Source organism: Nilaparvata lugens, chromosome 6 (assembly GCF_014356525.2).
Source record: "Nilaparvata lugens isolate BPH chromosome 6, ASM1435652v1, whole genome shotgun sequence".
NCBI lineage: Eukaryota > Metazoa > Arthropoda > Insecta > Hemiptera > Delphacidae > Nilaparvata > Nilaparvata lugens.
Window position 1 is genome coordinate 45,616,956 of NC_052509.1, and position 23,690 is coordinate 45,640,645.

Sequence of the window (23,690 nt, forward strand, 5' to 3'; positions counted from 1 at the left end):
TTGTCTTCAATCAATCATCTCCATTCTCTATAACCATCTTTAGATGGTTCTATAGATATATAGATAGCTATAGTAGCTATGATTATTCTTTAGATAGTATTTCTTATTCGTCTTTAGTGGATCATCTCTGATCTCATCCTTCCATCTTATTGTTCCCCTTTTCCTTCTCGAGTGAAGTTTGTCTTTGAACACTATTTTTAGCATTCTGCTTAATGCATATCTGTAAATCATTCAAAATAATAAATATGATTTTTTCTCTAGGAGCTGGTGAAGCGTACCTCTCGTTCGCGATGTAAGCGTGCACAGGCATCCATCCTCTGCTTGTCCCAGAAGGCGTCGGGCCTGAGCACAATGAGCGACATGAGCGAATGGCCGAGCACTAGTGCAAGGTGCCTCGTTGTGACTCGCACCATCCGCCAAGAGCTGTGTTGACCATCCACCACCACCACCACCCCCTGGCGGCGACTCTCTGCACTAACAAATCAACACATTCAACAAAATACAATACTGAGAATATCTTACTTATTTAATTATAGAAACTCACTAGTACCATAGACAAACTGATATTTGTTTGTCTCTGCTAGTATCCTTTTTATATTTTATGAAACACGACTAGTTTCGAGCACTTGACTTGAGTAAAGTGCTCGAAACTATTCGTGTTTCATGTACTAGTGATTTCCTGTACCCTAAATAAATAATGAAAAGAAATAAATTATATTCTCCAGGGTAGAGACATTGTACGACACATAAAATCCCAGAGGCTACAATAGATTGGGCACCTAGAAAGAATGGCTGAACAGAGAATGCCCAAAAAATGTATAAAGGTAGATTGGAGGGAAGAAGACAAAGAGGCAGACCAAGAAATCGTTGGCTGGATGAAGTGGAGGCAGATATTAGATTGATGAGGGCCAGAGGTTGGAAGCAGAAAGCAGGTGACCGATTGGAGTGGAGGCGAATAGTTGAAGAGGCTGAAGTTCACGCTGAGCTGTAATGCCGAAAGAAGAAGAAAGTGATTTGAAAAAATGTTAAAACAGCAGAACTGAATCCTTATCTTCATTTAGAGAGGCTTTTGTTTGAGCCGAATGGAAATCTATTTATAAAAAAATGAATGTCTGTTTTTGTGTTTGTTTGTATGTTTGTTTGTTCCCTGTAGACTTGAAAACTACTTGACATAACGGCATGAAACTTTGGGAATATGTTGTGTGAATATTGGGGATGGTTTCTGACCTGAGTGGAATCAGGTAGAAAGCAATAATAGAACAGATGTTCTTTTTTGAATTTCTATCATATTATTTTGTTATTTCCAATGATTACAACATATGTTAGAATATCACATGTCAATAAATAAATGATCTCATTTCCATATGGCACTCACCTTACCATGTTCATAACCTTACTTAATAGGATCCTTTTTCATCCTTTGAAACCCTTAGAGGCGAAATATCTCAAAATCCGTTCTTAGTGCGCGTCTAGCATGTTTGAAGAATATTTGTGCAAAGTTTCAAGTCTGTAGGACAATTAGTTTGAGCTGTAGTGTGATTTTACATCAAAATTTTCGAAAAATGCCCTCTCCTGGACCCCCCTGTGCTCCTGATCGAAATTTTTCTGCATAGATCTCATTTTTTTTCGTAGCTGAACAAAAAAGTTCCTCATGACTTTGCTGTGCAATGAGCGGTTAAAAAGTACAAAATTTTGGGGGGGCCCCAGCTCCCTCAGGGGGCAAATTTATGAAAATCCTTTCTTAGTGGATGTTTTCAGGCTACCATAAACAATCGTGCAAAATTTCAAGTTTTTAGGCTCAGTAGTTTGGGCTGTGGTGTGATTTCAGTCTGTCGGGGCTTTAGCCCAGTCAATGAAGGTCCAAAAAAGCAGTTTCGATCCGAAAATTAAATAAAAGCTGAATTTCTCACCATCGATAGAACCCTCCCAGAGGGTCATTCTCCCAAAAGTCCCAAGAAATCCCCTTGGAGCTTTCCGCCCCAGCCCCCTAAAACATGAAAAATGCAGGTAAACACGGGAAATCAATTATCTCTGTAACCATTGATCGGAAACAGTTTTATTATATGCCATTCGATTCGTTACATTATGGACTACAATATAAGTTTTATTCATTTTTCCAATAAAATTAACAGTTTTCTTGATAAAATAAATATATATGTAAAAATTTAGGGGGTTTGTGATTTGATTTTTTTTTGTTTTCTGCGATTAACTTCGAAACAATTGGTTTTAAAAGAAAATGAGCCAAATAATTAATGTAGCCACTGTTATTGCAAATCCATTGATGTATATTGTTATGTATTTGCGATTCGATTTGACGCTGTGGAAGGGGAAACAGTCGACGCGGAACGGCGCGGCTGACTCTCTTAGCCTTAGTAAACAGCAAACTGGAAATCAATTATCTCTGTAACCATTCAAATCGGAAAAAAATCTATCATATGTCATTCGATTCGTTACATTATGGACTAGAATATTAGTCATATTCATTTTGTCAATAAAGCAAACAGTTTCCTTGATAAAATAATATATATGTAAAAATTTAGGGGTTTTTCGATTTGATTTTTGTTTTCTCCGATTAACTTCGAAGCAAATAATCTAAAGAAAATTAGACAAATAATTAATGTAGCCACATTCATTGCGAATCCATTGTTGTATATTGTTATTTATTTGCGATTCGATTTGACGCTGTGGAAAGGGAAACAGTCGACGCGGTACGGCGTGGCTGACTCTCTTCACCATAGTAGGCTAAACAGTAAAATACAGTAGTAGGCCTACTGCTTTCTAAGTTGCATCTCATTCACACTATGGCGCTCGAAACAATCAATTTTGTCTATTGTTTTGACATGCGATGAAACTAATTTTTCACATTTTAATTCTCTAAATTCTCTAAAATCATTTTGTTGTTACATATGTGCTAAATCATGCATTCTATGACAGACAAAGATATTGTTTGCAACCGATAAAATATTCATACTATTACATAATATAATACATATTTAAAATATGTGTGTATGATAATAATTCTATGCTAAAATTTATCATAAGTTATGAATGTCAAAAACTGAGATAAATCATGGATTACAATAGTGTTAACAGTGGCAATTTCCTGAAAAATCATAGCGTGCAGTGTTTGCTGTTTTCTACAGTTGATATTCTCCAAGCCAGGTTGATAATATACCTTCAGTTGAGCCAAATATATATGACGGCTGTGGCATAAAATTTTTTTCAGCTTGTTGAATTGAAACTTTCTATGATTCTCTCTGTAAAGTAGCTTATCTTCCGTTCTTACTAGTTGAATCTACATTATTTAGACAGTCCAATATGAAAATTCAGTAGATTCTAAAGATGAAAGCCATGCAAACATACAAATTAAGGAAGAGTAAGCATGCATAAAAGGTAGTAAAATCAAGAAAGTGTTTCACATTTAACCACAAAGTACCCTACCGTATAAGATTAATTAAAAGATGATTCATCATCTTCTATTATTTTTGTTAACATATCGATTTTTCACCTCCACTCGCAACTTGTCATTCATTACACAAGTGCCTTAATGAGAACTCTATAAATGGAAGTCAAGCATGAGCTGAATCATACTGGAATCACAAGGTTGGCAGAAGCTTTTCTTGATGTCGATTAATGTTGATTGATATTGATTTTGATTCGGGCACCAAAAGTATAGATCATTTTCTATTTGAAGCATTCAAATTAAATCTATTGAACATGATTTCTTATGACTTGGCATTCACAGATCTAGTTGGGTAAAGCTATTTGAAAAATGTACCTGATTATCAATTTCATGGTTATTATACCATTCTAGTTCATTGTGATCATTGAAGGGTTGAAGTGATGAGTTAGTTCAAGTGAATTCTAGTACACAAGTATATTGTGCTTATAATGGGCTCTTCTTTATTTTCTATCGATGTTTTGCTCCAGTAGAGAAAATTTAAAGTGTTGGTTTTACATTTTTAAAGCTTCATAAATAATATAAATTAACGTTAATATAAATTTGATAAGTCCAGTATTAAATTAATCGATGTTGATTTTCATTGAATCGCTTTGTATCAATGTTACTTGCACTGTTTGCAATTCATCACTATTCTCTCAAGAATTAGTTTTTTATGAATTTCATGATCTGATAATTGAAATTCAAATGCTATTTGGATGAAGTTCACATTCCACTGGTTTTTTTTACAATAATTGTTACGTTGAAGAGTGAGGCAATTCTAATTCATCAATTCAAATCCATTTGGAAGTAAAAGGAAATCACAGTGCGATTTGAACAGTGGATAGTAACTTTGAAATTCAGTTGCTCAATTCATTTCGGCTTCATACTATCATTTTGTAATTATAGTTGATCAGAAATATGCATTGTATATAATTTTTATATCTCACTTTGACTAATCTTCTATCACAGTCTCGCTTTCATTCATAAACATGATAATCCTAAATACGTTGATTACCTTAAAGATGTAGCTTATCTTACGTCGAACAATGTACAATACAAACAATTTTTTATTAAATTACTATTATGATGATCATTGGAATTTCTGCCTGTGATTGAGAAAAAGTCATTTTATGAGCCTTGAAATTCGTACCTAGAAAAAGTTGCATTATTACTAGAAATTTTTTTTATTTTTACTATTTATTATAGGTACTGTACATTGATTTTTGTGATTATAGAGATCAACTACTTTATTCTGAATCAGGATAAGGATAAATAGGGAAATTGTGAGATGGGGATAACATCCATAGTTACATAGCATCAATTTGAAAGCTCTGATAATAATGATTTGAACGGAACTGCGATTCTGGCTTGTTATTGCCTCTTCATGTTCAGTGAGAATAGAAAGCTTCAGAGTAATTCACTATATGTGATAATATTGGTAATATTTGGTAACATTTTTTAATATTTGAACCGAATGTGCAACAAATTAATCTACTTTCAGCTTGAAAATTTTCAACTTATCAGGAGTACAGTGTTATCATAAATAGTATCTCAGGTAGGCCCACCCTTTTATTTTTGTCGTTCACGTGATCTGATGATATTCATTCCATTATCAAGTGTTCAGATTATAAAGCGTGATGGAACAAGATAAAACACAAGAAAAGCTATGAAAATAAATTTTGAATCTTCATTTTTCACAAAATAAGGATAAGATGAAGGAGTAGGACACATAATATATCATGAAACTTCGTTGAAAAATATCAATATCTGAAACTAGAGTTATCAAATAATTGTGTTACCTCTGACTCATATGGAGAAGGCACTCTTCAAATTAATATAATAAATTCTGTGAGCAAACAACGAAATCCTGATTTTTATCATGAGCATGGTTAAATCAAGAAAATTGTAATATTTTTTACAGTATTGAAAAGTGAAAATCTATATACAGCGCATGTCAAAACAATAAACAAAATTGATTGTTTCGAGCGCCATAGTGTAAATGAGATGCAATGTAGACAGCAGTATTATTCTGTTTACTATGCTGAAGGGAGTCAGCCGCGTAGGCTGTTTCCCCTTCCACAGCGTCAACTTGAATCGCAAATATATAACAATATACATCAATGGATTCGCAATGGATGTGGTTACATTAATTATTCGTCACATTGTTCTTTAAAATTACTTGCTTCGAAGTTAATCGGAGAAAATAAAAAAATCAAATCGAAAAACCCTTAATTTTTACATTATATTATTTCATCAAGGAAACTGTTCGATTTATTGAGGAAATGAATCCGACTAGTATTGTAGTCCTTAATTTAACGAATCGAATGACATAATATGATAGATTTTTTCCCGATTAATGGTTACAGAGATAATTGATTTCCAGTTTGCTGTTTACTATGGCTAAGAGATTCAGCCGCGCCGTTCCGCGTCGACTGTTCTCCCTTCCACGATGTCAAATCGAATCGCAAATATATAACAATATACATCAATGGATTTGCAATGAGAGTGGCTAAATTATTTATTTGGCTCATTTTCCTTTAAAACTACTTGCTTTGAAGTTAATCGAAGAAAACGAAAAAATCAAATCGCAAAGCCCCTAAATTTTTAAATATATATCATTTTATCAAGAAAACTGTTAATTTTATTGAAAAATTGGATATAACTAATATTGTAGTCCACTATGTAACAAATGGAATGACATATGATAGAACTGTTTCCGATCAATGGGTACAGAGATAATTGTTTTACCGTGATAACCTGCATTTTTCAACTTTGAGGGGGGCTAGGGGGGAAAGCTCCAAGGGGATTTCTTGGGACTTTTGGGAGAATGACCCTCTGGGAGGGTTCTATCGATGGTGAAAGATTCAGCTTTTATTTAATTTTCGGATCGAAAAAACCTTTATTGACTGGGCTACTTGGCCTTTTATAAGTATAGAGATTCACAGTTTCTTGTTTGATGATTATAAAAATTATTGGAGAAACCTGTGAAAGCTTACATTTTCTCACTGATATATATATATGTGTGTGTGATACAGCCACAAGAAATTCTTGAATTACTTGTCGCCTTGTCACCTGTCATAAGGTTATTGCTCTTCTATTTGCTACTGGACTAGAGCCGCACTTAATAAATCTTCTAAGATGGGTAGACCTACATCCTAAATTAGATAAGCGTGGTACACATAGAGCGGAGAGCGGTAAGGCGTTCAGAGTTCTGCTGTCCACGTTCTTCCTATGGGAAAATGGCGGCATTCGAATATAAGCGTTCTTATTGGATTGGAAATGAAGGAGAACAAGTTACTGTGAGACAAAGCGCTATGATATGTAGCTTCAGTATCAATTTAATAATAAGATGAGCGTCTTTCTCTCTACTGTAACATACATGAATAAAAATAACTTTCATCTAATCTAATCTCTCTCTCTCTCTCTCTACCCTTACCAGGAGTCCCTGGAGGACCTGGAGTCCCAACTCCGCCCTAATAAAGGAATAGAATCAATCAAATAATCGGTCTCTTGTACTAATTAACTTCCGTTTTCATGTATTCAGTTTTCAAGAACGCGGAGCCCTGAACGCCTGACCGCTCTGAGTGTTCCCACCCTAATAGGATGTTCAATATTATAAGAGGCCTACCTGCAAGTTTTGTAATTATTTTCAATTGAAGTTGAGTTTCATTGAACAACTATTTGATGAATGATTTTTTTTCAGTACAATATTTAATCATGTCAATGAATATCTGTTAAAATTTGATTTTCTTTTCATGATTGGATTCAAGAGACTCTTAAGGTGCGTACAGTTTAATGCGCTACGATCACACGCATTTCGCTTTCATCAGCTGATGCTTATTATAATATCTGAATCTTACTCCCTCTGCTGCACAAAATACAGATAATAATGAGTATTACAAGCTGATTACAAGTGGAATGCACGTACTCGTGACGTATAAGTGTGTACGCACCTTAAGACAATCTTTCCATCATCATCTCAAGTGAAATTCACCTCATAAACCCAATTTGCAAAGTTTGGAAATATTATGTTTCTGATAATATCCCTTACCTCAATATGGACATATAATACTTGAGGCAAGTCTCCAGTTTGTCAGTTGTGCATATGAGCACAGTGCCATTACTGTTGGATAGACTCGATTCCATTGGCACTGGCACTATTATCAGTGGCCTCTCCTCCCTGTCCCGCCCACCTGGCATCACGGCGGCCCGAGACTGTACGGCCTCCATTACGCCGGGGCTCTCCATCTCCTGAAACACAACATTCTCTGTAAATACATTATTCTTAACATCCACTTCTGAGCGTATTTATTCACATTACCTTGCCACAAGAATAATTAGAAATTGAAAATGAACAAATAAATCACTGTAGTGTGATCTTCTATTAGAGAGGAATTATTTAAAATAGATTCGTGTCTCAAACAAAGTAAAAAGGGTACCTTCCTTACAAGTAATTCTATACAGAGGTTGCCCTGAGTAGGGGCTTGGACGCAGACAGCGTCCTTAAAATTATTTTTGGGGGGGGGGGTCCCAAAATCAAATCTTGGGGGGTCCCAAGATAGCTCAGCAGTATTTAGAATGACTACTGACTGCAATTTTTTTTATCAAGCATTTTTTTTAGCAGATTAATTTTGAAAAAAGTTTCCCATTTCTGTGGGGCTGCGTCCATGAGCTTGTGAGGGGGTAGGCCCCCCTGTTCCATGTAATAATATTTGGAGATTGTACCTATCTTCTGTTAAAATAAGGGGCTGGGATAGTGAAGAAGTTATTCATATAGAGCCGTATATATTTTAACCTGCTCTCAGTGCTTGTATCGATGTGAATGATGAGTGCTTTGAGATTGAGAGACTTTGTAAGATCATTGTCTCGACAGGATTTGTTTCAGGTGGAAATTGTAAATGAAATAATCATTCCAAATTCAAAAATTTTAGCTCATATATATTTTTGGACAGAACTTTGAACTTTAACGTTCCTCAGTAAGAGCATAACCTATTATTTCGGACATTTTATTATTTATCAAAATTTGGGAACAGAGTAGTTTTGGGCTATGCCTGTTGTTCTATCCCGATCATATTCATATGATTTGTAATTGTATCAAAAAAAAAATTAATTAAATAAATTATTGTAAGTGTTGGTGCTTCTTCCATAAGGATCAATTTCTTTTGTATGTTGTATTTGGATGACAGGATGAGCACGATAATTAGCGGTCTCTTGTATCCAATAAGTAACATCTATTCAATAGTTACCAGTAAATCTCGAAAAAATTATATAAGAAACACTATTATATTTTCAGAGCTAGGTACAGGTACTGCGTAGGCTATTAAATAGAATATTCTAGTAATTTAATACATAATACTTTCAGATTCCATTTTTTTTTAATTAAATAGGCCTATATGAAGGTATGAAGCTAAGAGTATGCGTCTAATCTGTCTTGATGAAATTGCACGTGAACTCGCAACTTCGATGACCTTGGACAGACAACGACATCTAGCAACTAAAAAGAAAATTGTTAACCTGAGGTCATTTATTACCGTTACTAGATCGCATAGACGTAATTTTGAAATTTTTCTCCATCTGGATTCAGCTAGGGAGGTGATTTATGTATCTTCAAAATCCTGGAATCTTATTGAATCCTTCATTATTTAAGATAGTTAAAAATTTTTTGGCAAGAGTAGTGCAGGCTAAATGTATATAAATACTATATTAACAGTATGGCCTGCAGGTAAATTTTAGAAAAATTCTTCAACAGTAATTTTACATAAATGATCAATTTCTGCGTATCTCTGTGTAAATCATATTAACAATACATATTTCTGATGATGCAGAAAAGGCCTATCCCCAAGTAATAAAACAGATATTGGCACTATTTTTTGCTTAAACCCTTGAACATAGTTTGTACGAAATCCAAACAAATGATCACTTATTTTGAAAATAGCTCTAGACACTGAACAAGCAAAGTGTTATTGGGCTGTCGAGGCTGGAATGTGGTTGAGTTGGTTGGTATAGGGGAGAAAGTAGTTCAAGCGGAGATAGAGGTGTAGTGAAATATTACAGAGGTCATTACATTGCCTTCTTCGTCAAAGAGTTCAGCATTAAAAAAGCCTTCTATAAACGAGCGTTGCTGCTTATTTGACCTTCGTTCCAAATAGAGGCAGTGCTAATTGAATCTCAAATAGCCTACTACTGTGTTGGAGAATAGGTTAATCCAATACCTGTACACTATAGAATCGAAGAGCGCAATAACATGCACTGGTGTGGTCTGTGTAGTAGAAATAATCATTGCTTTTGAAAAATTCTCAAGTAACCTAGTTGTTTCATACTGTGTCTGCTACAGCTAAGATATTACTTCCAGTCCACAGTTCAGACGACTGAAAAATCAGTTCAAGGGAGACAATAAAAATTCATCTGACTACAGTCGATTCACCAGAACTTTCAGAATCAAATCCAAGTTGGTCCATAATATCCACTGAAATAATTATGAAAAACCGACGTTGCAATTATATCTACTATCTATCCAATCAATTATCTTCAATTATATTTACCAATTTTCCGTGGATTGTAGTATTACTAGGGTACTGAAATTGGTTACATTCAACACTCAACAAGTAAAATGCATGTTTGCTTTGGTTAGCTAGCTCATCACAGGCCAATCACTGGTTGCAAAAGTGATATTTGAATGCACTTATCGATTGTCGTGTTTCGACCTTTACCAATTGAAATGAGCAGTGGTCACGTTGAAGAGGTATTTATAGTCGTAGAGTGCAGAATGTTATCATCTGCTCACGAGGTAACGACAGTCACGAGTAGCTGCATCAGTGTGGTGAGTTCTGAGCATGAACATGAATCGTCACGGAACATTTCTCAAGATGATTGTCAACAATAATTCAACAATCTGGGATGTATTACAGTGAATACGAATACGTGCACTATCATTCTACAAACGCAGCAACGAGATGAAGTTGGAATGTCCTATTTATTATTGAGTACAGGGATTATTTGTGCTACTTTATTAACATTGATTTTCTCATGCGAAAATTTCCTTGATATTTCATGCAGGAAAGTCCTCTTTCCTTCTTTGTTATTTTCAACAGATAAGAAATATTTTTTTCTTCTAATCTAGAATAATAAAAATATTAAATCAGTAGGAGCATGTTTCAATAGAGCTTAAAAGCTCTATGAAAGCTCTTGAAGTTCGCTTTGTAATACAGAAACTAGTGCTCTCACACTTCACGTGTATAGTATACCATAAATGTATTCACTTGCATTAGTACGGTATTTTTTATTAATTAAGTTCAATATTTATTGTCCAGGCCTCGGCCCATTATATCCATCTTGTTATTTTAAGCTCCACTGGAACTGACCGTAAAGGAAATATACATATTGATGATGTATGAAAACGGGAAAATGATGTATGAAACAAGGAAATTTTATTCTCTCATTTAGTTATTCAATAGTGATAGGCTTTTATCTAACTTCTATTTAGTTTTACTACTATGTTGCACAATATTACAAGAAATATGTAATCACCAATAATCGTATGTGGCTCATGTGGACAACACTGATGATTGGTCCATTTTACTTGAAAGTTTATACAGGAATATTGTCAAAAAGAGGTAGTCTTGAAGCATGCAATAATTTTGTTACCTTGCAATCTGTGATGATCTTCAAAAAATGTTCAAATCTTACTTCACTGACACGATGTTCTCTGTTGTAACTGTTGTAATATGTTCTCGACTGAGTAAGATAGATGGAAATTGAGGATATCTACGTGCGTATAACAAGAGTGGAGATTGTTCTATATCAGTTGTAAGTCTGAACGGACCTGACAAAACGCTAGTCGTTAGTGTAATCTTTGACAATACTGTATCACACATGTGTTTTGTGCGTGAATCAAATCTGAAGAATGAAGGCTGATAACATAAAATATTTTCCAACATTAATAAAATTACTACTAATTGAGAAGTATGAGAATAATCACATACTAATAAAGTGCGTCAATATTTTGAGGAGCTCTAGATAGATAGTTAGTGTATTAAAAGGAAACGATTAAATATTAATTAGCAAGAAGTCGTTGAAATTATCTATTAACAATCAATTTATAATGGGCTGTTTGTTCCATCAATTTCAATTCCCATGAAATTGCGATTAAGTATTGAAATTATAAAACTAGAAATTGTTATGATAATTTCAAGTCTTTTCATGGAGATATGAATAGAACTCAGTTGAATCAGTGAAGCCATCGGGAAAAGTCAACTAACTTTTATCATTTACTATTGGATAATCAATTGCATTGCTTATTGAAATCCCATAAAATATTTTCCCAAACTCCATAAATTCGAGTACTACTCTCCAAAGATTACCGATTTCGTGATGTCAATAACCATAGAGGAATTCAAGAGCCGAAACTAGGCTGATATTAGTAATAAAGCTGTAATTATGGAAAAATTGGTATTTTCCTTTGTGAAACAAATTTATAATATTTCGATTGGAAAGTTTTTGCACCAATCAAGCGAATTCCTTCTCTTCTCTAGTTATGCAAACCAATGAATATTCATAATATTATCTTCAATCTCCGCCCTGTTATGTAGATCTTAACAGCTACCGGATATTTCCAAAAAGGGTCAAAACACTCCAGCCTGTGAGCCTGTTATGTGTTTTGAACAATTAATGAATGCAAAATCACAAGTCTGATAAAATTAATTCTTGCTTTTTTTCTTTTTATAGCCGAAGGATACAATCTCATCAATCAATAGCGGAGTATGAACGTGGAAGCATGCCAAGCCAATACCATGGTACATGTACTTCGGCTATGACATCATCAAGCAAGTCTCTCAAGAACATTCACCTCTTGCTATCCAGTTTATCAACCTCATGCTAATTTGTTTACTCACATTTTTCTTCATCCCAACCAAATGTTGAAATATTCTCAACCTGGGTCCTAAATAGATTACCTGAATAGAAAGTTTTTGAATTTTTTTTACCGATTATAGAGAAAAATTAGAAACGTTTGTTGCACAAATCTCAGAATAGAATCCTGAAGTTTCCAGGATATCATGGTAGATTTTCCATTGCATCACGATTCAAGATTTCTGAATCTACTAATACAGTATTACAATCTTGTTAGGACTATTCTTGCTACCTACCTCTCAGGTTACAAATAGCATATTATCAATATAGAAAGCTACGGTGATTTATCAGATATCATTACAAATCAATAATTCCTATATTTTGTTTCATGGAAAAATTATTATTTCAAGTATTCATTCTGTGGCATGGCAACATGCATGTACAGACTGTCAAGTATAATACAGATATCCTAAGTAAACGAAAAACTTCATTAAAAACTCATCATTGATTCTCAAATCATCAATCATCAGTGTCCTACCCTGAGTGGTCTTTTCTAGCATTGGATCCATCGGTACACAAGATATGATCTGATTTAGGAAGAGGATTAGTAAAGTCAGGACTCAAAGATGTTACGAATAGCAGACTATGTTTCGATTTGAAATGTTTTCCGTCAATTAAAATGATCCAGATGAACGACTGTCTCAAATTTGATATTATAACTAAACCTTATATCTTCTAGTTCAACTATCAACTGAATGCAGCTTTTTACATTTTTATCATTTCACCGAGCAGTTAGTGCACAGAAGAAATAAACTGAAAACCTGTGAACGGGTTTATTTATTCCTGTAGTAAAATTCTTGTCACACCTGAGCTGGCCAGTTAGCGTGGCAGTCATAATGAGTGAATTTGTCGACTGAGAAAATTTAAAACCGCAGTTCCATGCCTTATCGTCGGTCGTTGAGCATGGATTATTCAGGACTCTTCGGATACTTTCTGCTAGAAAGCACGTTCTTACAAGTTAAGTCCAAGGCGGCAGCAACGCAATCTTCACCTAAGAATAAACTTGCTGCAATAGCATGGAATATTCCAGCAAGCATTTTAAACATTCTCCAACACTGGCACTACTTGCCATCAATTTGAAGCGGAGTTTCGTCATAGTTTTTAGACGCTCGAGCCTCACGGATTTTCAACTTCAGTGGAATGAAACGGTTCCTTCCTTCATATTTCAGTTTCAGAGTTCATAAAACTACACAAAACATAACAGACGGATTTAATAAAACTAAAGAAGAGCGAGTGAACTTTGTTTAGTGTAGCTGTTTGAGGCACTTGCACTCCTACAAAGGAACGGTATCATTACTACAGCCTCTTTATCATTATTAAAGCCGAGACCCAACTACAGATGTACCACCTTCTCAGAAATCATTTACTAAATGACTCGTCAAGTTTCAGTTGTTGCAATGATGGTTGTTACACTGCAGAACAATATTTCTTCTGAGTGAGATGGTAGATGAGAGAATACGTGATTGAGAGAGACAGAAGTATTGACGAGAGATGATAATAGGCGAGAGCTATTGTTGTTTTACGATGAGAGTCGCAAGTCACTTCTAGAGAGTAGGCTACTAATACTATGATGGATCTCAACTCATCGGCAACAACCGACTGTTCTTTATAAATTATGGACTTTCCGTTAGGCTGTTTGAAATCACAAATGTACGGTGTATAAGATGGCAGCCTACTTACTTTTTGGAAAAAAATGAAGTATGCCGTTCAAAGAGGTATGATCTCAGCAATATCATTCGATCATAATTTCACGATGAATAATGGAATATTTATTGCGTGTATGGATATTTACATCCACAACACAGTATTTCATGGGAAATCTCTCCCCACTTTCAACTGAAGGAGAAAAATGTTTCCAGATGGAAGAAGATTCTAGTTTATTGATACGGTAGAATAGAATATTTATGACGATTTTATTGGTAGGAAGGACCAGAACATGAATCTCCAGAAGCATGTTTCTTTTTAGAAAATATCATGTCTTCAAGTAGCCATCACACTCAGGAGCCTAGTAGAATCTGTTTACCTCAAAATTAAGAAGACTGAGGGTCATGTTTTTTTGTTCAAGTCAACTGCTCCGGCCATTCTAGTCAAAATTAATCGAATTCAAATATATCACATCAAATGGTATTTATTGCTTTTCCAGATTCAGAATATGACATTGACCTTATTTTATCAACCTTGATTCCAGTAACACAAACGTGTAATCCCATGCACCAAACTTAGTATGACAACGCCCTAACTGATTTTTGATAGGCTACTCATTCAAAGCTCATAAATTATTATTTTCTAAAGAAAAACGTAATAAAGTTATAAGAAATATGGAGCAGTCAATCCATACAGACAGAATTATATCCCAAAATCGTGAATAGGGAGTAACTTCTGTCATTTATAAGGCTACTCTGCTGTTTTCAATATGGAACTGATAATAACATGATGAGCCTCTTTCAAAGATGAAACTATGATGCAAGTTCACTGCATTCATTCACCTATGGAAGGATGAATGTGGGAAGAGTTTAGGTGTATGATCATCCGGTCAAGAGATGAAAAATCTCTGTAAAAAAATTAGCAAAAGTACTTATTATTCTTCATAGATGCTCTATGAGTACGAGACAAATCTTTGCTGGATGGAGTAATAAACTGAATCAATAGCATCTAGAAGCCCACACATAATTACATACATTTCACGAATGGGTGGAGTCACATAGGAAAACAATGCGTCTACAGTCTACACCTCGATATTATTAATAACTCATGTAGCATTGACTGTTGGAAATGTCTTGACACGAAACAGGAGACGGATATAATAGATATATGCCAAGAATAAACTGTAGAAATAAGCTTCAAATAAAAGTGAAACTTTACTTTCAATTAAATACTTGTGTGAATGTAGTTGCATGAACTCAACGTTGAAGGAGGTATTGAATGCAGTTGCCTCATACATTGTGTAGTGCAATATACAGTGTAGGCCTAATTATATCCGAGACAACTGAATTATATTGGAATTAAGTGGAGAGTGCAGAGTATATTAGTGGAGAGTATTAAAATTGTATTGATGGATATGAATCCTTTTATCTAGTCTAGATAAGATGGATATGAATCCTCTTATCTAGATCATGAACCTATAAATTCGACGGTATCAATCAGATTAACTACGAATTTCTGATATCTTCGGAAATATTATCGTTTTCGTTGGGTAGTTTTTATTATTCTTGAAGACGATATTCATTTTGAGTATTTGAAAACGTTTTCATTGTATAGAAGACAATAATATTAATAATTGTAATATAAATATAATAATATTTATCATTGCATTTAGTAATTCTGATTCTAGGAGTGACCATTCATTTTATTTATACATTGATACATACAATATAATTCTCAACTATGAATGATTGGGAAAGGAACAACAGGCTTAAAGCCCAAAACTGTTCCCTTCCTAAATTTAGATAGAAATTACCCAAAAATAAATTATGTTTTCACTTCATGATTTTTGTCCAATTTTGAGTCCAAAATATAATATAAACTAGGAATTTAGAAAAGATGAAAACCAAATTAAATAAGAATACTTCACTAAATCATCACTGATAACTGAAAAATACTGAACGGATTATATTCAGTTTATACTCATTCGTTCAACTATTTGGTAGAATATGTACCTACGTAGGAATATCATATAATGAGCATATAATGATTAAAATGCAATCCTGTATTATACATAACCATGTATGTAATAATTCGTACAAACACATCCAGTTGTTTCTTGTGAAAATGATGCAGTTTTCCAAACTAGAGGTAGACACACATAATATAGCTGAAAGTAGATTATGTTCAATCTGTAATATTTTTCTGAGTCAGGTTGCATGTCTAAAGTATGGAGTTTAAGAATAAAGGAGAGAGGCACGAATGATCGTGATTAAACTCTTATTACAGTAATAATTGCGATAAGCTATATAATAATGGGAGGCATTTTTGAAGGCAAGAAGAGGATGAGATACTTGATGAAAGGTGCAAAATAAGGCTCCACACAAACATCTTCTTCAATTAACTAACAAAACCAATCGGAGAAACAATAACAAACATCAAATTGAACCTGAAACTTTGTGGAGAACTATTTACTTATTTGAAGAGGTGGATAGAGGATTATGGAATTGAGGAATTATGTGACATTCTTTGATGCAAAGCATACTATCTTGAAAGAGAATTAGTGAAAGCACTAAAGCGTGACATTCTACATGATACAGTCGGACCAAATGGTATTAGCCCTGCAAGAAAAGTTAATATTTACAATGACTAAATAAGTATATAGGACTAACTAATAGTCGATTAGCCTAAAGAAAGTGATGGAAGAGTGAAAGGGGCGGATGTGTGAGAAGAAAACTATGAATGTATTGAGGCCACACTCTTCGGATTGGAATTTGTCTAACTCTTGAAGAGAGTTGAATGGCTCTGTAATTCCATCAAACTAGTTCCTATCATCTAGCTCAACATCAAAATTATACACTTCTTAATAGAAAATGAAAACAATATTATTTACTGGAGAGAGAATAGAGAATAAAAAATAGTGAGTTTGAAAGAATTATTTTCTGAATAACAGAAGGAAGGTTATAAAGAAATAATGGATTATTGTAAATAATGTAATCTGTAATATACTTGCGCTTTGCCAATCCGCTTGAGAAGATAAAATTATTTTGTTTTAATGAGTATAACTTAGTCCGAAAGCCTGTTTACACAATAAGAAATTACACACAACAATAATTTAGAGATACACAAGACCTACTAGACCATTATCAATTATGTTTTTGTCTTGAAGGCAGACTGTATTAGGAGTTTTATCTTGAACTAGGCTTGGTATAGTAAGAGGCCTCATTTCTCTCTAATGAATATCCTACGGCCAAACCCATTGAACCTTTTGTTCGAAGTTTGAAAAAATAAGTTCACCAAAATGTTGCTGCGACTACTCCATTCCAAACAGCCAAGGGCTATTATCAATAGCAGGTAGAATAACGATCCATTTTTTACATGAAATCGGATCTAAATAGACTACTAATAGACTTAACTTAGTCACCATTTCTCTCCCTTCGTCACCACATTTTTCTTGAAAAATTACTCTTCATAGTGACCCTCCTCCACCCAAGAATTCAAATTGAAAAAATATAAAAAATAAAAGCCCCAAGTTCCAATTTCTACTGGAATCATGTGTATAACACTGTGTGAGCACTGAGGGAGACAGTGGAGTGAGTTTAAATAATGGGGGTATCAGGGACTTCTGATGTGAGAATCATTCCTCTCTAATTATATATTTTTTATAGATGTGGGAATGATTGTCACGTCAGAAGCCCCCTTACCCCTATTATTGAAACTCACTCCACTGTCACCCATCATAAGCTGATCCTTTCACCCCAGTTAATAACCGACCATTTAGCCTGTCCCTTCATGATAAAAGAGTTGTATTGTGAAATTATATGATAGCCTATACGACTAAGTTAGCTATTATTGAAAAATATGCATTATTATCGATGGCAATTGGTTTCATTGATGTGATTGATTAAACTTTATTGCGTATTCCAATAAAAGCCATTCAAATAAAATCATCCACAAATTTGATATAGGTATAGATATAAAATACATATTTTTGGAGGGAGATTATTGAATGGGTTTTCACACCACCATTGGACTAGGAATTCTGGAAAATAACATTACATTGTATAATATCAATATTAACTTATACATTGTTCTGTCCAAGGTGATAATTGAAAAGCTGGGAATCCATATAATTTGTTTCCAGATTTCTGTCGTTGTGATAAAACGAGCTTCTCTAACGAAGACGACCTTTTTCGTTGATTGGGCTGAAAGATTGAGTTTCAGAAAACGTACTGTATTTCAGAGCACTATTCTCCTAGAACAACTTACTTGTATGACTGGTAGAGAACAGTGTGACTTATTCCATTGTATGAATGGTTGGCGTTGACGAGTTATCCATAGACAAGAGTCAGCTGTTCGCGAAGGGTGTGTTCATAATAACGGAGCGCAGACGGACCGAACACTGCAGAGGAGGCGACCGAACACTGACTGAGCGAGGCCGAGGGCTTGCTGGGGTTCTGGGACACTCGTTGGGGCGGGGGGCTGGAGCCTGCGGCCTCGACAAGGCACAAATGCGGGACAAACCGGTGTGGAAAGGAGAGAGACAGAAGGGTGGTCCGCGACTAGCTCCAACTCACACACATTCACACAGAGAATGTTGTGTGAGTGTTCTCCACCACTGGAAGCCTAAAATCATTCTGCAGTTCCCTCATCTTGTGTGTGTGTGAGTGTGGAGGGGGCGAACTTGCTCCAAGGAACGCATTTCCAGGTCGAAAAATGCACCACAGTGGCCAACAGTCATTCTCCGATAGAAGATTCACTCACCTCAGAAGAAGAAGTCTCTCAGGCACCGATGATGATGATGATTAACGAACGGTCCGCGATAATGATGATCTTCGTCTCTTCGAAAAATAAAATACTTGTCATGTTACCCGAGCCGCACACTCTCCGGTTAACAGTAAATTCACACTCGTAATCTTTCAGTACATAAAATGCCAATATTTTACACTAAACTTTTTGTTGTCAAAATGTAAAGTTATTGGGTACTCTAGTTCTGTACAAAGAGTCTCTCATAGACTACTTCTGAAGTAATTGATTCTGAGTTGAATTTTAAAGACATTTCTCAAAGTAATTTCAAGGCATAGTGGAATGTATGTACCATAAGAAGTTAACATGACTTTGTAGATAGCAAGAGACGACCGAAAATTTACCAAGAATTTTATTATCATAATTGTGACTTCCTATTGAAAGAGCTATACTAGAAAAAGTGGAAAGACAAATATAGAAGGCATGAGTTATTTATATATCATATATCATGAGTTTATTTGGATATAAACACAAACATTTCGACACCTTTGGATATTTGACAACATCTTTGTGTTTTCATTATGGAAAAATATTTCTACATCTCTCGCCAAGAACTGTTTTGGAAGTAAAAATAATAGCCATAGAAAATAATATCCATTAAAAATAAGTTTAGAATTTAAATTAAAAAATTTAGACAAAGTCGCTAGTAATCATTTTTGTTGTAGGCTATCTATTGTAGGAAATAAATAAAAAATTAAAATATTCAGCAATAGTAATAGATTACATTTTATATATTTCAACAAATTATAGACACATCCATTCCAGTGTCATAGGATTATGAGAGCTTCAAGTAATCTTTCACAAACTTAATTTTTTCAATTTACATTTTCCACTGAGCTATTGATCAAGAATGGTTTTTCACATCTCAGCCTGAGTAAAAATATCTATCTCAATATTACTTCTACGAGTTCTCACTTCTCACATTTTATTTTCTGGTAACGGTTTTCTACTGGAAAACCATTTTTCATTTTTTGAATTTATAGTTTATAGGAAGAGGAATATTTATATTAGTGAAATAGTATAGAATATGTAAGAGTACCGTAGTCTATCACATAGAATATTTAATAAGTTGCATGTGATGAAAAGTGGCAAACTTTATGTTGAACGTTGTACCACACTGCAAGCATATGGCTGGTTTGTAAGTGCTAACAATACTGTAGAAGTGTGGATGGACGTCGAGCTTTTTGGAAAACGGCTGAACTTGAGTGGATCATTGAGAGGACTAACTGATTATTAATTCGGCGCTGGTGAGAAAAGAGGTTAGGTCGAAGGGGGACAGAGCTGGTTTGTGGTGAAAAAAGAGGAGAAACGGGTGAGATGGAGGATGGAGAAAAACACGGTGCGATAAGATTCTGGAGAGCGATCGGCGATGGAAGCATTTGAGAGGCGATGGACAAGTAAAAGGCGGTCAGTTATCCAGTATCGTATCACCACTCAGGTGAAAGAAATAGGGATTGGCAATAGACGAGAGAAAGAAGGTAAGTGAAAGGCGGTGGTAGGGAAAGGGTTAGAGAGAGAGAGAGAGAGAGAGAGAGAGAGAGAGAGAGAGAGAGTGTGTGGTGGAGAGAGAAAGATTTTGAGAGAGATCACGTTGCCGTCTTGCTTACTTCACTCACACTTGCACACACTCGAAACGAAATCAAGTCCTGGTGGGGCAGGTTTGTGGCTCCAGCAAAGGGTCTAGTGCCGCCTTAGTGGTTGCTTGGTCATCACAGACCGTTGACCTTCATTTTCTTTATCCAAAGTCAAGAGAAGAGCTGGTGGAGAAGTTCATGGAGAAGGACAGGAGAGCAGGGTAGAAGACAGAGAAAGTTGTGTAGAAGATGTACTGCAGTAGAGATCATTTCAACTTTTATCCCTCCACCCAACTACACCAACTACATTGGAGTATGCACAGTATTAACAATATTGGAAGTACCAACATGACTACATGATGAAAATATAAATGTAGCAATTTATTCATTATTTTATTACTTTATTGAACTTAGTTCCCTCTTCCAAGCGGATGCAAACTCAAACCACGGAATAAGCATACAAGTAGTGCTTCTTTCCTCTGTGCTCAAACTTAGAAGTATTATTATCATGTACAGACGAACCCCGCCCAACTGTCCCGAAGATTAATACTTACTGCTAACAATGCAAAGGATGCTGTTATCTCGGTTTTCTTAGCCATTTCTTGCAAGTGGTCGCCCGCCTCCCCGACTCCCATGCTTTGTCTTAGTGTTCAGCAGTCACACACTTCCTGCTAACCCACTTAACCACCGTTTCAAGTACTTGCTAAGGCCTCCTTGAGCACCTGCGGTGACCTTTGCCGAGACAAACATTCTCGGGTGCAGGTATTCTGTGATACACTGCAGTTGATAACCCAGTTGCTCACATAGGATCAGAATGGGCATTTGAGTCCTGTTTAAAATGGAATTTGTCACATCAGCAAACATGAATTTCTCTCTCCACAGTCTCACTCAATGTATCTTTGAGAAAACTTGAAAAAAATATTTCAATATAAATATGAGAGCTGTGTGTTGAAGTTATAAAAGAGTATTCCTCAAATTTCCGTTTTTTAATAGTATTCATAAGCTACTTTGAAGATACCGTATATGTAGACCTACTAGTCCAGGCAATGCTCAAAAAATCTGGTGTGGTACACTCACACAACTTTCCTTGCTAATTGATCTATAAGTCTCATTCTTAAACGAGGATAATCTAGGGGAATAACATTATGCCGATTGGCGGCTAAATAATTTTATTAAAACTACGATTATACTATTGCTATTGTTTTCACACTACATTTTCCATTGTTTGAATTATGAAATTTGAGGATTTCTTGAAAATTGTCAAAACAGCTGTTCTACAAATAAAATATCGACATGTGTTCTTTTGAATAAATTGCTCTACACACCTACCTCAAGCACGAGAAGGAGGTTACAAAGTAAATTTCTCAAGGATGGGGTGGACCCATGTTAGTTTCTCAGGGAGGAGACTCATAGTAGTTAATAGAGCTACATATAGGGGTATGAATTTGAAAAAAATCGGTCGTCATTTTTGAGTAAATCGTGAAAAACATGGTTTTTTAGTAATAATCCGCCATTTTTCTCAAGAATATTACGGAGCTCCTGCAATTTTCCCAGAAATGAGACTCATGTCAGTTGATAGGGCTTATGAAAAGCTATCCATGGTATAAATTCGAAGAAAATCATTAGAGCCGTTTTCGAGAAAAAACGTGAAAAACATGGTTTTTTAGTGATTATCCGCCATTTTTCTCAAGAATATTACGGAGCTCCTGCAATTTTCCCAGAATGAGACTCATGTCAGTTGATAGGGCTTATAAATAGCTATCTGGGGTATAAATTTGAAGAGAATCGTTAGAGCAGTTTTCGAGAAAACCGTAAAAACATGGTTTTTTAGTCATTATCCACCATTTTTTCCGCCATTTTGAATGGAATTTTATTGAATTTCTTATTGTCGGATCCGCATGGTATAAGGACCTTACGTTTAAAATTTCAAGTCAATCGGTTAATTAGGAATGGAATTATCGTGTTCACAGACACACACACACACCACACACACACACACACCACACACACACACACACACACACACACACACACACACACACACACACACACAAAAATAATGTTTTTGGCAATACTTTCATTGGAAAGTAGAAAGGGTATAGAGGGAAATGTTTGGAAGATAATTTTAGACCCTGCAGTTATGTTTAGAGTAGTGAGGAGGTAAACATATCAAAAGTCCCCACCCCTACCCACTGTACTAGATGGGTGGGGGTGGTTCAAAGGTACCATTTTTTGGTTTCTCGCATATACCTCGAAAACTATGTATCTCTTGGACATAACTGTTGTATACAAAATTAAATCTTACATAATTTCCTACAATATTCATCTCTCAACTTTCTCTATATCTCCTCTAGTTATCGAGATATCCGCTCTTGAGGGTGTGACATTTTATGAAAAAAACAAGTATGCCTCCAATTTTTTTCAAGTTTTTGCTCTTAAAATTTTTTTAAAATCGATGGGAAAAATTCATGCTGGTTATGAGCTTTAGTGTTGAGTGTGAAATTTCCATTTGTGCAATAATAGACCAATTGACAAAGGAATTTGGAGGGATTGTTTTAAACACAATTTTTGACTTTGCAGCTTTAAGATTAGAATTACGAGTAGAACATATCCAAAGTTCCCATTCCTAACTCATGTGCTAAGGGGATGAGGGTGGTTTAAAAGTTGCATTTTTAAGCGTTTTGCTCCCACGCTCATATCTTGAGAACAATGCGATCAACCGACATAACCAACCATTCAGAAATGAAGCTTGATAAATTCTCTACACTTTTTGTTTCGTGGAATTTTGTGATATTCCCAAGAGTTCCCGAGATATTCGCTCATGAAGGTGTGTGTTTGCTAAAATAACAGGTCTTTATTCAATGTTTCGCTCTTTCAAGGCTTATAACTCTCCAACGCATCGTAAAACTTATGCTTATCGTAGGTTTGTAGAGCATTAAATTCTCTTTGAAATTATGTATTATTTCACTATTCCAAGTTTTCCTTTCATTGTTATAGCAGCTTTAATCTAGGAGGTGAAATTTTCATTGCTGTAAGAATTGATCGTTTGACAATGACATTTGAAGGGGGTGTCTGTGATACAATTTTACTTAGCAGCTTAATTTGGACTAGTTAGTAGGTGAACATACCAAAAGTGCGCATCTTTATCCTCTCTGTTGAAGGTGTGGAACCGCTGAGAGTTGACACTTGTTGCAGCAATGAAAATTTCATCCCCTAGATTGAAGCTGCTATAACAATGAAAGGAAAACTTAGAGTAGTGAAATAATACATCATTTCAAAGAGAATTTAATCCTCTACAAGCCTACGATAAGCATCAGCTT

The 23,690-nt window shown here is 35.1% G+C and overlaps 1 protein-coding gene across 1 annotated transcript in view; it reads right to left on the bottom strand.

Annotated features, from left to right (window-relative positions):
• Window positions 1-18,415, bottom strand: part of LOC111050513 (SEC14 domain and spectrin repeat-containing protein 1-B) — a 35,533-nt gene extending 17,118 nt beyond the window's left edge. The window contains exons 1-3 of the mRNA XM_039430888.1: window positions 18,260-18,415; window positions 7,494-7,693; window positions 279-474 (exon numbers count right to left, since the gene is read on the bottom strand). Of these exons, the coding sequence (XP_039286822.1) occupies window positions 279-474; window positions 7,494-7,690 (393 nt within the window). The 5' untranslated portion in view covers window positions 7,691-7,693; window positions 18,260-18,415. The remainder of the gene's footprint in view (window positions 1-278; window positions 475-7,493; window positions 7,694-18,259) is intronic.
• Window positions 18,416-23,690: the final 5,275 nt, after the last annotated feature.